Below are 12,965 nucleotides of genomic sequence, written 5' to 3'. Positions count from 1 at the left end.
AAATGTATTTTTAACGGCAACACAAAGTCCTGCAGCTCTATGAAAATAATCATGGATAGAAACCGAAAGGAAGCTTTGTGAAGTACACCAGAGTTTTTTAGCAATTATTATTCAAAAGAGAAGATGCCTTTTTCTATCGCCAGCAGGTTTTGGGGGTCAAAAACTGTCTCTCTTAGAATGGAGAATTAGGTGTTTTACATGTTTATTTTGAACACTTTAAGAACCAAAAGGAGCTAAAAATATGTTTTAAATCCAGCTTTGACTCAGTGCAGAAGTAGTTTTAACAACAAAACTGTAAATATCAATGTGAGTAAATTTGAAATTTACGAGGTTAGATTTTCTGACCTCTGACCAGCTCCTGCACCTTTTTGCACTTTTTAAGGGACTCCTCCAGCTCTTTAATCCTTCGTTCCTGGAGACAGACACACATTATGTCATTGCAATGATGACTCGAAGTGAGTTAAAGCTGCTGCTGACGCACTGCACACTACCTTCTCATCGTTCTCTGACGTCAGCGACTCTAAAACCCTCTTCATCTTCAACATTTCAGTATCTGGAGAAAGGAGAAGAAAAAAGATGCTTTATACTTGTGAACATTTAAACATCAGCTCCTGCGGGCTCTGAAAGCAGCCAACAGAAACCAGAAATAACGAAGCCACTGGGGCACAGCGTACTGGTCAGAAGGGCTCTTGTTTCAGCTTGCAATGATCTCTTGATTTAGTTATCGCTACAGATTAACACAGGGTCTGTGTCTGTTTTTTCAAGCAACACCACACAATTAAATGTGCCCCCCCCCAGCCACTTGATAACGTAATCCAAACCTAATGAACTCCTAAAAAATGTGCACAGGCTGATATGTTGTATAATTTCTTGCATTCTTCACCACCAGCAGCCACACCAGCGTAGTGCGGCTGCTGACCCACAGACATAAAGAACAGCAAAACAGGCAGATCTAGCAGCTGAAGAGCAGGATTATTCCCTCGGGCGAGGTTGTGTCAGATTTGGTTTGGAGGGCAAATGTTGGGCTGGCCAGAGGCACCACTTAAAATTACAGTATGTGAGACTTCTAGCCTGTGCTGGGCAAACAAACAATTTAAAACACCATTAATAACTTTTTAGGGTGAAACTCTGGCGTCTTCACTGTTTGTCCTACTGTTCTGAAGAGTTCAAGCTCTGTGTGTGAGCATCATTTACTCCACTTAAATGTCTCAACTTAAGAAAAGCCTGTTGCTCATCAAATCACCTTCGCCTCGAATCTTGTGCCAGCGAAGTCAGCAGCATGCACATTTACTCTCTGCAAGTTTCCCAATTGCACGTTAACCGAGTTCCTCATTTATTGTTCTAGTCTGCTTCATTTCTAACTTCTGATGGATTTGTTGTGCCTCTATGCTGAGATGGCTGAAGACAAAACAAAAGCCTTCCTGTCTTTAGATTTTACTGCACAGAACATGTTTACAGGCAGGCCAGCATGACAGAAGCACAACATTCCTCCATCAGAGTGGATAAGATAAGGTCAATTGTGGGGGTGGAAGGAGTAAGATAGTGATGTGTTTGGTATGGATCATACAGACGGACAGATAGGGAGTTAAAAAACTAAAATCAGGTTCAAATTACCTCAGACTGTCTGTGAAATGTAAGATACTTAAAAAAAAGAAGAAATGGAGAAATCCAGACAAAAGCTGTGTGATATTTGTCTGGTAAGGCTTCTGAAGGTGGATATAGTGTTGCTGGAATGGAAAATGTCTATTTTTCTAATCCTCAAGCCAATTTTGGAACTGAAGTGCATGAAATAGAACATGACAGTTATTAAAAACAGCTCCCACCTCTTTCTGCCCCCTCAGCTCTGTTGTGGCTCTCCACCTTCAGTCTGCCCTCATCCTTCAACTTCTGCAGCTCCAACTCTCGCTCCTCCAGCTGCCTCTGCAGAAGCTGCAGCTCCTCCTATAATGAGGGTTGACAAAGCCATAATTTATCTGCAGCATTTAATACTAGGAAGCAGAGAAAAGCATCTAATGCATTAAACAATCTGGAAAGAAAGGTATGCTTAAGTTAAATTATCAGAGGCACAGCAACTTTAGGGTGACTCTTAAGCAACAAATTGTTTCAAAAATGATGCCTGAGAGCTGCATGCAATTAAAATGTGATTTAGCTTGCTATAGAGTTATTAGGAGTGCATTCACTTTGATTAACAGGTGGGTGCCACTGGCTGTCTGCATAACATCGCTTCCAACAATACGAATCGCTGCTAGATTGGTTAGCAAGATTATTGTCTAACTAGTCTTTAGAAAATATAGCGCCTCTGCATTGGTCCTGTGCACACCCTACAGATAGCTTCACAGATCATCGTCTACATGCTGTATCCGTTTCCCATCACCAGGGGGCAGTGTCACAAATACATAATCCATGGCCTACTCTTGCTTGTGCTACTGTTGGTCTTGCCAGCCACAAAGAAAAGAAAAGCTATAACATACGAGGAGCTGTAGAAGAAGAATGTTAAACAAGTAAAGTTTTCTCTGCAGCCACTTTATTCTGTATGCTTTTTTACCTTAGCGGGAGACTGTTTTAAGGTTGTCCCGTTTGTGGTGAACTGCGCTGTGACTTACCATATACAGCAGTGGTCCCCAACCCCCGGGCCTCGGACCGGTACCGGTCCGTGAGTCGTTTGGTACCGGGCCACGAGAGTTGAGGCTCAGGTGTGAAATGTATAGTTTTCAGGGTTTTTAATCGGTTTTCAGCATTATTTTGTTATCGTTTACTCGGTTTTCCTGGGTCTTTTCACGTGTGTTATGAATAAACCTTTTTTTCCCCGTACCGGTACTAGTTTTATTTTGTTGTATTTATCCGTGACACCTTAAAGGCCGGTCCATGAAAACATTGTCGGGCATAAACCGGTCCGTGGCGCAAAAAAGGTTGGAGACCGCTGATATACAGCATCATCCACATGAAGCTACATACTACTGGGTTATTTGAGGACTGCACAAAGCGTGTGTAGATAGTTTGCAAATCTCTTTGCGCAGGCAAATAACTCTGCAGAGACAACGACTGCACCAGAAATTTGCATTTAGCCGATTACCTTAAACCTAATGTTCTCATCCAAGTGGGCTCCCATCTGGCTTCCAAAAACAAGGTCAGTCAGGTTGCTGACCTTGGTCTTCAAAAACCGTAGCTTACTGACCCGTTGAGTGAGGTCAGAGCGGCAAGTCCACCCTTTATCTACAGTCTATGTATAGACTAGACTAAAGTACTAATGAAGCCCCTTGAAAATACGTGTACAAATTAATGTCATATGACTTGAGACCGTCTTGTTTTTCAACTATTGCCTCTATCAGATGAATATTTACATAAGTTCAATGATTTGAAAAACGACAACTAAATACCTGCAAAATAAATGAAACTCTGACGTTTCTCCATAGAAACGTGTCCAAATTCACATGCTCAGGTAAACTAAATGTTATATGTAGAATAAGTGGAGAGCTGCGTTACCAAAACACTGCAAACACACTGTGGCACAAGTGATGTGATTCAGCGCAAACTCAAGCTAATCAACAAATTGCATAACAGTCAGCATGCAGACTAGTATCTCACACAAAAACTACTAATTAAAAACTCAACTACTTTAATATAGAAAATTTACAAGATGTGCAGATTTATAAATAGAGAAATACCACCCTCCTACTCAAAAGAAAAAAAACAAAACAAAAAACAACACTTGCTGATTAGCAATGCTTCGGTCAACATTATTTTGCTCTACAGGTGTAGAGAACAAAAAGTTCCATCCATCCATCCATTCGCTTCCGCTTATCCTTTTTCAGGGTCACGGGGGTGCTGGAGCCTATCCCAGCTGTCATAGGGCGAGAGGCAGGGTACACCCGGGACAGGTCGCCAGTCTGTCGCAGGGCCAACATACAGGGACAGACAACCATTCGCACTCACTTCCATTCACACATTCACACCTAGTGACAATTTGGGTTATCCAATTAACCTATCCCAGTGGGGATAGAACAAAAAGTTAATACAGGATTTTAGTACTGGTGGGAGCACTTACAGCAAGTGTGGTGAAAGTCAGGAAATCAGTGCGCAGCAGTGAAGGAGGAGAGCAGGCTTAGAGGATCTTAAGGGCCAGAAAGGAGAAAAAAGAAAAAAAAAAGGGGGGGGGGGGGGGGGGGGGGCTGGAGATTAAACCTTCACCTCAAGTCCAGTGAACCGACCAGTGTTCCACTTTGGACGCTTGACAGATTAACATGTTGCAGTAAGATGTTAACATAACAGAAGAAATAAAAAGCGGAAGCCAAATAGAAGAGGGGTGGAAAAGAAGAATAAACAGAGAAAAATGTCACGGGGAAAATCAGAAGGATTTAAACATGTAATGATGCATTTCAAAAGATTAAAACATATTCAGATTATGGTTATGGTCAATTACAAAGCCGTTTGCTGACTGGATGTGAACTACAGACACTCACTTTGGTAGCTTTGAGTTTCTTCTCACACTGCACTCTTTGATTCTCTATATCAGTAACCCTGAACCGCAGGTCCGTCACTTCCTGGTACAAGCCCTGGGGAGGAAAACAGAACTCCCATTAACCGCTAAACTCCGATACAAACCTGAACTGGAGAGCTTCGTGGAGACTGTGCGTGGGAGAGATGTCTGGTTTTTTTTTCTCCCCTTCTTCAGCAGAAGGAACATTCTTGCCAAAGGCATCAACATTATTTTCAGACTGATGTCTCTCAGGAGGGAATATGAGGAGCTCAGTCTACACATGGAGACAAATCCTAGACTTAAGGGAAGGGTCACGGTTAATTAATGTGAAACTCCTTTTATCCCAATCAGCAACAGTGTAGGAGGCCTGGGAAACTGACTTTAAATGCAATGGGTATTTACTTTTTTTGTGATTGTAAACCCTTCATTCTTCAAGGAGGACTGTTGTTGGTACACAGAAAATATTTGATTACTTCTTGTTTATATCATCTTCATTTGTATTGAGAACAGGGTTTGGGATTTCAGAGAAAATGTGACTTTAAAACCGTCTCACTCAGCTAATATCATGAAAAGTATAACAGCGCAAAGCCTGTTCGGACCAAGTAGAACCAAGTTTATTTTGTTGTACCCACAATTTACAGATGCCCCCTAAACAAGATTTGGTACTTGTCTGTGACTGTTAAACTTAAGGAATCCATTAATGTCATGAACTTCCTTTGAAAGACCTGAAACTGACAAACCGAAACACGCTGCTGCACTTCTTCAAGTCTCCACCAATGCACCTCCCAAATTTAAAGTGGATGCGATGAACAGCAGGGTGAGAGAGAAGAACATACAAATATAGTGATTTCTGTATTTGTGTCACAACTTCAAACGGTAAGATATTCTACATTTTGTGTGGCTATTGTTTTAGCATTTTCATCATGTTGATGTACAAGAAGGTTATTGGTTTTGGTAGCATTTGCGCGCATACGTGTCATCATTCTGTTTGTAAACATGTTAGCTTGAAGTTTGAATGAATTGAAGGTCTTCTTCTCAAACTGCACACTAATACACATTATACATTACCTGCTGCTGCATAATGTTAGTGTAGTCAAAGCAAACATCTGTCATGCTACCCTTGTCTGATTTTTACTGTACTACAAACTTCTTAAAGTAGGCTCAAATGAATATATACAAAATACAATACCATTGCCTTAAAAGCAGAAACTGCCCAGACAGTGAATTTTCTTGGGGGAGGTTTGCACACTCTCAGCACTTGTTTGGAGTATGTGTTGCTGTACTGTTCTGTTATTCTTGGCATATAGCGTCTGAAAGAATTAGCTGCTATTGGTTGCAGTTTACACTGTAACAAAAGGAGTGCACAGAAAATTAACTGGACTCATTTTGATTCTGGATATTTATAAGGAAAATAGGCCCAGCAAATACTGACTAATAGTGTTACAGAATATATCAATATAAATCTAAATTTTTACTAATCATTTACACTCGCCTGGTGTTACGGAGCCCAAAGAAAAAGAAAAGGAGTTCCCCTTTAGATATGTTTTAATCAAATCATCATAATGCTTGACACAAACTTTTCTCGTTAGAAAGAATAGGTTTGTTTGGTTTGATAATCTGAAGTGAGATTTTGAATGTGTCAAAAAGCTGCTCAAGGTAACATTATAAGGTCATGAAAACTAGGACAGACAAGACGGCCAATCAGGGTTTTCATTTAAAGCTAAACGGCACCAAAAACGGGGGGAAAAAATTTATATCCTTTTACTGCGTGGAAAGTACACATAATATATCCCAGCTTCCGAGAACAGTGTATGGAAAGCTTTTTAGCCTGTGAGAGTGGAGAAAGGGAGTATGGGTGGGTGGGGGTTATTTTGGCAGGAAACAGCTGCTGGAGCACAAGGACTGTTTAAATATCTTCTGTAACCCTTAAAGAAGTTCACGTTGCACCACATGACAGATCTCAGTCCAGCCGAGTGAGGCCGACCTTTGTGACTTTAAAACAATAAGTCGGTGGCTGCCAGGATTCAGAGTCGCACGGCACATTAGACGAGGTGCAGGTGCATCTGACAATTAGAATGCGTGCTTCTCTTTACAGCCTACATTTCGAGGAAGGTGCTCTACCTCATTGCCTCTGTGATCTCTCTCCACAGTAGATAGCTTCAGCTTCAGGCTGGACACCTCGGTCATAAGCTCCAGCTTCTGGGTCTCCAGTGCTGTCCGGTTCAAAAGCTCCTGTGGAGCAACATTCACATGCAGTAAAGGCTGCACTATTACCAGGAAAGAAGAAAGTTTCAAAATGGGTGGTCTCGGCTATCTCAAACCACCGTTAACTGGCATTCAATGCAAGTATAGAAAGAGCCCTTACCTGCTGAAGAAGCTGCTCAGTAGCATTGAGTTTCTCGTGATGTTGCTCAAGACAGCTGTCTAGATCTCGAATCTTTTCACCTTGCACCTCCACCTGGTCTGTTAAAACGCTTACCTAGACAATAGTGAAACATGTTTTATGACCTTTAAAGCACAGAGACATTAGTTTGACATTTTGGGGGAATATGCTTATGTACTTTCTTGCAGAGAGTCAGTGTGGTGGTCAACACTATTCTCATGTGTCTCTGTGTGGAAAATATGTAACTACATCCAGCAGGCAGAGAGTTTCGCTCAACACCGAGGCTGGAAATTGGGGGAGGAACAGCTGGCTCTGTCTAAAAGGTAACCAAATCTGACTACTAACTGATAAATCACACAAAAAACAAAAGAAAACTATTTGTTTAATGAACTTGGCAACTTCTTTGACTCATAACTATCTGTCTGGCCAAGAAAAAGCTCTGAAATGTAATCAGCTCTAATATCAAATATTATCCATGGATGGATTTCAAGTGAGTCACAATCATGAGCACTTGATTAAGGCGTTTTCAATTTAACACTTTCTGCCAAAGTAGCCTGTTGAACATTCATGTCACATATTCGATCTTGATTTTGTTCTATGAACATCCCTCAAAGACACAGTGTCATTTTATTTGAGACCTCCTCTAGCATTAATGTAGTTGCCACAAAGTGTATTTTATGTAAACAGTCTCAAATGCCTGCACAGATTTGCCTAACAGTTAAAATAAAGGTTACAACTATTGGAGGAAAAAATAGACATATTTGGGCCTGTACTAACAGAACCGAGCACATGAATTCATAAAAGAAGCAATTTTTAGTGCACATGCAGCGACACTGTGGCTTAAAATAAGAATGGAGAAATAATAATTTGTTCCCTTCCACCAGATTTCTTCCAAATCTATTGTTTAATTTTGGCAACATGCTGCAAGCTTACAAAAAGAACTGAAAGCGTGCCTTTGATCCCACTAATAACACAAGTGCTAATAGCCACAATAACACTTAATTGCACATTCAAGACAAATTGCTCGGCTGTTTTGCAGCCGTGACAGAGAGCTTTGCTCACGCACCTGAAGAATGAGACACTCTTTGTCACTCTCAAGTCGTGACAGACGCTCTTGGGCGACTGCTTCGGAGCTGTGGACGTTGGTCTGAAATAAGAGATGATACAAGGGGATCTGTATTGTTTGAGCAAACAGCTGCATTTGCAATGCAAGATAAATAAGGCTTTAAGTTAATGTTTCTTGAAATATAAGAGCTCATAAAATTGGGAGATGGTATATAAATTATGTTGAAATGTAGATCTGCCTGGGAAAAGCAAACTAAAATACACAGCTCTGAGCTACATGGATATCCTAATGGATAAACTACACACTGTTTTCTTGTATAAACATAACTCACAGTCACATGGTTTTCCCTTGAAGGAATGAATTGATACGTGTTTAAAGACTTTCAGGAAAATGTGACGGTCATCAGTGTTCTCACATGAAAGTGATTTCAGAATTGAATGAAAAGCAAACTTTTTCTCAAATATCACAAATGGAGAGACGAGGGAGCGAAGGAAGAAAAACATGAGCCTCACACAGAGTCAGCATGAGTTTTTATGATGGAAACTATTTGCAGGGAGGCTCCTATAGAAACTCCATCATTCACACACCCTGTCAAAACATTACTTCTAGTATAAACAAAGTCACAGTAAAGGCAAAGGAGCACAATCAAGAGATGAAAAGCATAGAGGATAATTCACCCCAGGCTAAATCTGCGCTGTGCAAAGATACGAACCATGCACAAAGTGACGGGTTTTTCTCATTTCTGCACACAAAATAAATAAATAAATCAAAAATATCAAACGACGGCCTTTAGGTTTGCAGCAACTCTCTCTGCTCAGGAAAGCAAGAAAAGAAGAGCAGATTTTCATTTCCTCATACTTATCCACATGTAATCCTCAGGTGAATCAACTGCATTTGATGCAAAACTAGGAGCAAATGGATCCAACAAGAAAGCAATAAACTCAAAATGACCTCAACAGGTTAAGATGCAATTGAGACAGATGATGAAAAAGTCTCTTCAAGGGGCATATATAACCTTTATTACTCCCAAATGTAACTGCAAGGCGTGACCAAAGATGTATGCCACCTCTCTAAAAGGCTGGGTTTAAATTGAGCTCATTTCCACATCAAAGTAGACTCCTTCTTGATCACTTTCAGCACAGATGCAATCTTTTAAAACTCCTAATCTGAGCACTTGTATATCCAGTGACGCAAGCTGGAACTTCAGAGATCAGGACAAAGTCACAGGAAGACAAACCTGGCTAGTAGGGCTTGTAGCGAACAAGAGATTGTAGTGGCCAAAAAAGGGAGTGACCTCCCTTAGACTTACAGCAGAACTCTATACGTTAAAAAAATAAAATAAAATTATAAAGCATGCCTTTGACCCGAGTCACGCCCTCTGATCTTTGACAGAGATACGGCTTCCATCACCTCAATCTATGACATAACTTCATAAACCTCATGGAGCAGCAAGGGGTCCACTCACTGATCTAAAAACTAGGGGTGCAACGATATTCGTATCGATATTGAACCGTTCGATACAGTGCTTTCGGTTCGGTACGCATATGTATCGAACAATACAAAGTTTTTTATTTATTTTATCAACTTTCCTTCTGACGACGCTGTCTGTGTTGAGCGCTCAGTGAATCTGCGTTCGACTACTCCGCCTAGGCTCGACAGTGCAGCCTAGGCGGAGTAGTCGAACGCAGATTCACTGAGCGCTCAACACAGACAGCGTCGTCAGAAGGAAGAGCGCAGGGCAAGCTAGCGAGACAGAAGTTAAGCTCTCCTTGCAACATGGACCTCCCCCACCCTCATTCAGATCTGGCATTTGGAATTATTTTGGTTTTCATGTGACGTATGACCCTGAAGGTAAGCGAGTCATGCACTAAAGTAAAACAGTATGTTGGATGTGCCATGCAATGCTCAATTACATGGGTGGGAACTAGTGTGTTAGCGCAGTTAGCTCGTTAACGTGTTGGCCGTCTAGCCCCATGCACGGGGCGATCGGCGGTAGCTCGTTAACGGAGATTTGCCGTGTTGTGGCCTTAAGGTCATTTCAACGAGATTAACCTGAAAGCACTAGTGGGAACACAACGAATATGACTGCAAATTTACGCCGACATCATCCTAGTACAAAGACAAGTGGAAGCAGAAAAAAACAAGCAAGGATGCTACTAACTTTAGCCGAGTCATTTAGACTGCCGTTAGCACATGATTCTCCTCATGCTGCTGAGAATATAGCCCAGAAGAAGCGGATAGTATAGCTTTTATTTTGGAAAGAGACATTTCTCTGTAATAAACTCTCTTTTCCAAAGATGAGTGATTCCTCAATCAGATACAGGGCTAGCGATCTTTTCAGTCGGGCTACCAAAATCTTTCTCTTCCCTGCCCGTCGGGCTATTGTAGGAAAAATATATGTCAATGCTTTTGCATTCTTTCAGAAATGTAGCTGGGTAATTATGTCATTGGCATCGGTGAGCCACTGTCAATATGTGACATATTGAAATCGCGTTTGAATTTGCGCTTGTTTTTTTGCTTTCACTTTGCAATGACAGCACTGATCTGTGAGTGATGATAATTTGTGCACCAATTCCTCTGACATCGTCTTATTAATTGGTAGCTTACTATGCAAACATGACAAGTGAAATCTCCCGCAGCAAGCTTAAACATGTGAGAGGTTGATCGCGCAGAGAATCGCTGAGCTTATGTGAGTGCGTGTGTAAAAGCAGCAGGATATATATTTGACTACGATGACCTTCACAGACAGATATATATTTTAGTTCTGCTGAGCCAAATAAGACAGGTCAGGGTGAAGAAGTGACAGCCAAAGAAAAGCTTACCACAAAACGGAGAAGTTATGAGAAATCAGACTATAAGGCAAAAAGAAAGTGCAGCTTTATGGTTTCATGGACAAAATAATTTCTGTGGCTGCAATATGACGAGCTAAATAACCAGGGCTGCACATAAGTGGTCCGCAGGTGCGCATTCGCTGTCAAAATAAAAAACACGCACAAGGGTTAGGGTTAAATTTAAAAACTGTACTTTTGAGTTAAAATATATATTTATAATTTTAATAAATGACAAATTAAAAAGGCATGAACATTTTTTTGTATCGAAAAAATATCGAACCGTGACACCAAAGTATCGAACCGAACCGTGAATTTTGTGTATCGTTGCACCCCTACTAAAAACAGCAATCACACTGACAGAGGTCCAGAGGTGTGCAAGGAGAAGTCTTCATTAGAAATTCACGACACTTTTCGATCACACTTCAACCTAAAAGACCAGACAAAGAAATCTAGAGAGAACCCTACACGGGGTCTTTTTACCATTCGTCCGTGCAGCCACTCCACCAGACCCTCTGCAGTGGAATCAGGAATCTGACACCGCAGGTTGTCCCTCTCATCATTATCCATCAGCTCCAGGGCTGCCCGCAAATCCTCCAGCAAGTGAAGGACCCGAAGGCCACCGAGGAAAGGCGATGTGGGAGACTGGCAGTCAAACAGCCCGTTGGAGTAGTCCATGGCCTTGGAGCCTGGCGAAGTGCAGGGGGAGGATTTAGATACATATAGAGGTTGTTATGAAATCTACATTTGTCTTTGATCTGCAGGAGTGGTGGAATCATGATGAATAGCTTGTGAACTCATACTTTCATACAGCTGCATATTCCAATTTTTTTTCTTTTCAATCATTAAAAACTGCTATTGCCTTTGTTACTGCATTGATGCCTTTAAACAGTCACCAACATATCAGTCTGTAAACACCAAATACATCAAACTAGATTACAGCATTTATATAGCTTGTTTTGGGGTTGATAATCTTTGTTACAGTATGTACAGTGCAAAATATTATTTAATATGAGTTATGGACTTTGCGTTTTGTTGCATTCACTAAATGGCAAGAACTCCAGGTCAGCGGTAAAAAGAATATAAATAAGATTTAACTTGTGGTGCATAAACAAACTAAAGCTCCTTTTAACTGCTTTAAATTAACTGCTGCACAGCTGTGCACATTTCTAATGTATCAGTTCTTTTTCTATGATGTAACAAGATTAAACAAAACGTCTATAATGAATTTTCACAAGAGCATATGTACAGAACAGGGGTATTCAATTATGCTAACGATTATTTTGTCATTAAGAATATGATTTGGAAAAAAATTATTTATTAAAGTTCAAGAAAAAAATCCTTGTCTTTTCATTAATTCCATGAAATTGAATTATTAAAAAAAAAAAAAAAAAAAGTTTAGTGAGGTGACTGGCACGAAGTGAATTAGAGGCGTGAAGTGTGCTAAAAGGTCAAACATAGGAGCAGTTTTAGAAAACAATTAAGTAAATGATTCATTTTTCATCTCAATTAACTTCTTATCTTGCCAAAATTTTAACAGAATTTTAAATTTGATTAACTGCACAACCCCAACACAGAGACACCATTTTTAATGACAGTTAAAAATGGTTGTTGCAGCTCAGAGCTGTTACAGTTGCAGCTCTTCACATCCTTCATAGAACATTTTAATTGGGGTTTCCATCAAATTCTCAAAGACCATTATGTTCGTTTAAATAGCTCACATGGTTTTCCCTCTGAAGCCATTTTCCCCCTACTCAAGTAAACATTTCAGCAAATTAAAGCGTCATAATAACTTTTAGATACTTTCGTGGATACTTTAATGCCGACGTGGCGAGAATACCACAATCATGCAAACATACTGAGCAAACAATATTTGTATGGTGTCCATCAGACAAAATATAAGATAACAAAGACAATTAAATCTCTCTGTATAAGTGGCAACTGCATTTTATTTGGAAGCAAATGCGGCAGCATCCCAACTGATTTCAAGTGCATGATGTTCCCACCAAGCATGGCTTCCCCCACAGTAGCAGGGCATGAGGGCTTGATGATGCCTGTGGTTTCTGCGGAAACAGTGGGGACGGGGTGATATCATGTGATCAGCCGTCTCGTTCCCATTGGAAAGGTCAGTGCTATAATTACACACATCAGTGGAAAAAGTAGGGACTCAAAAACTGAAGTCTGGTCTGCTCATCTGCAGCAGCACAAATA

At 40.6% G+C, this 12,965-nt stretch overlaps 1 protein-coding gene across 3 annotated transcripts in view; it reads right to left on the bottom strand.

The window, feature by feature from the left end:
* The window catches only part of ppfibp1a (PPFIA binding protein 1a), a 31,538-nt gene that overhangs the window by 9,729 nt on the left and 8,844 nt on the right, over window positions 1-12,965 (bottom strand). For all 3 annotated transcript variants that reach the window (XM_086268179.1, XM_086268181.1, XM_086268180.1), the window contains exons 3-10: window positions 11,238-11,443; window positions 7,927-8,007; window positions 6,843-6,956; window positions 6,599-6,709; window positions 4,461-4,553; window positions 1,824-1,941; window positions 492-553; window positions 346-412 (exon numbers count right to left, since the gene is read on the bottom strand). In XM_086268179.1, coding sequence (XP_086124305.1) covers window positions 346-412; window positions 492-553; window positions 1,824-1,941; window positions 4,461-4,553; window positions 6,599-6,709; window positions 6,843-6,956; window positions 7,927-8,007; window positions 11,238-11,443 — 852 coding nt within the window. The remainder of the gene's footprint in view (window positions 1-345; window positions 413-491; window positions 554-1,823; window positions 1,942-4,460; window positions 4,554-6,598; window positions 6,710-6,842; window positions 6,957-7,926; window positions 8,008-11,237; window positions 11,444-12,965) is intronic.

The sequence above is a fragment of the Aulonocara sp. 'chitande type north' Nkhata Bay genome, linkage group LG17, assembly GCF_057382095.1.
Source record: "Aulonocara sp. 'chitande type north' Nkhata Bay isolate Kocher_YH1m ecotype deep benthic linkage group LG17, A_spYH_male_GT1.1, whole genome shotgun sequence".
Lineage (NCBI taxonomy): Eukaryota > Metazoa > Chordata > Actinopteri > Cichliformes > Cichlidae > Aulonocara > Aulonocara sp. 'chitande type north' Nkhata Bay.
Note: the sequence above shows the minus strand (reverse complement) of the source record. Positions and strands in the feature narration are given on the sequence as shown.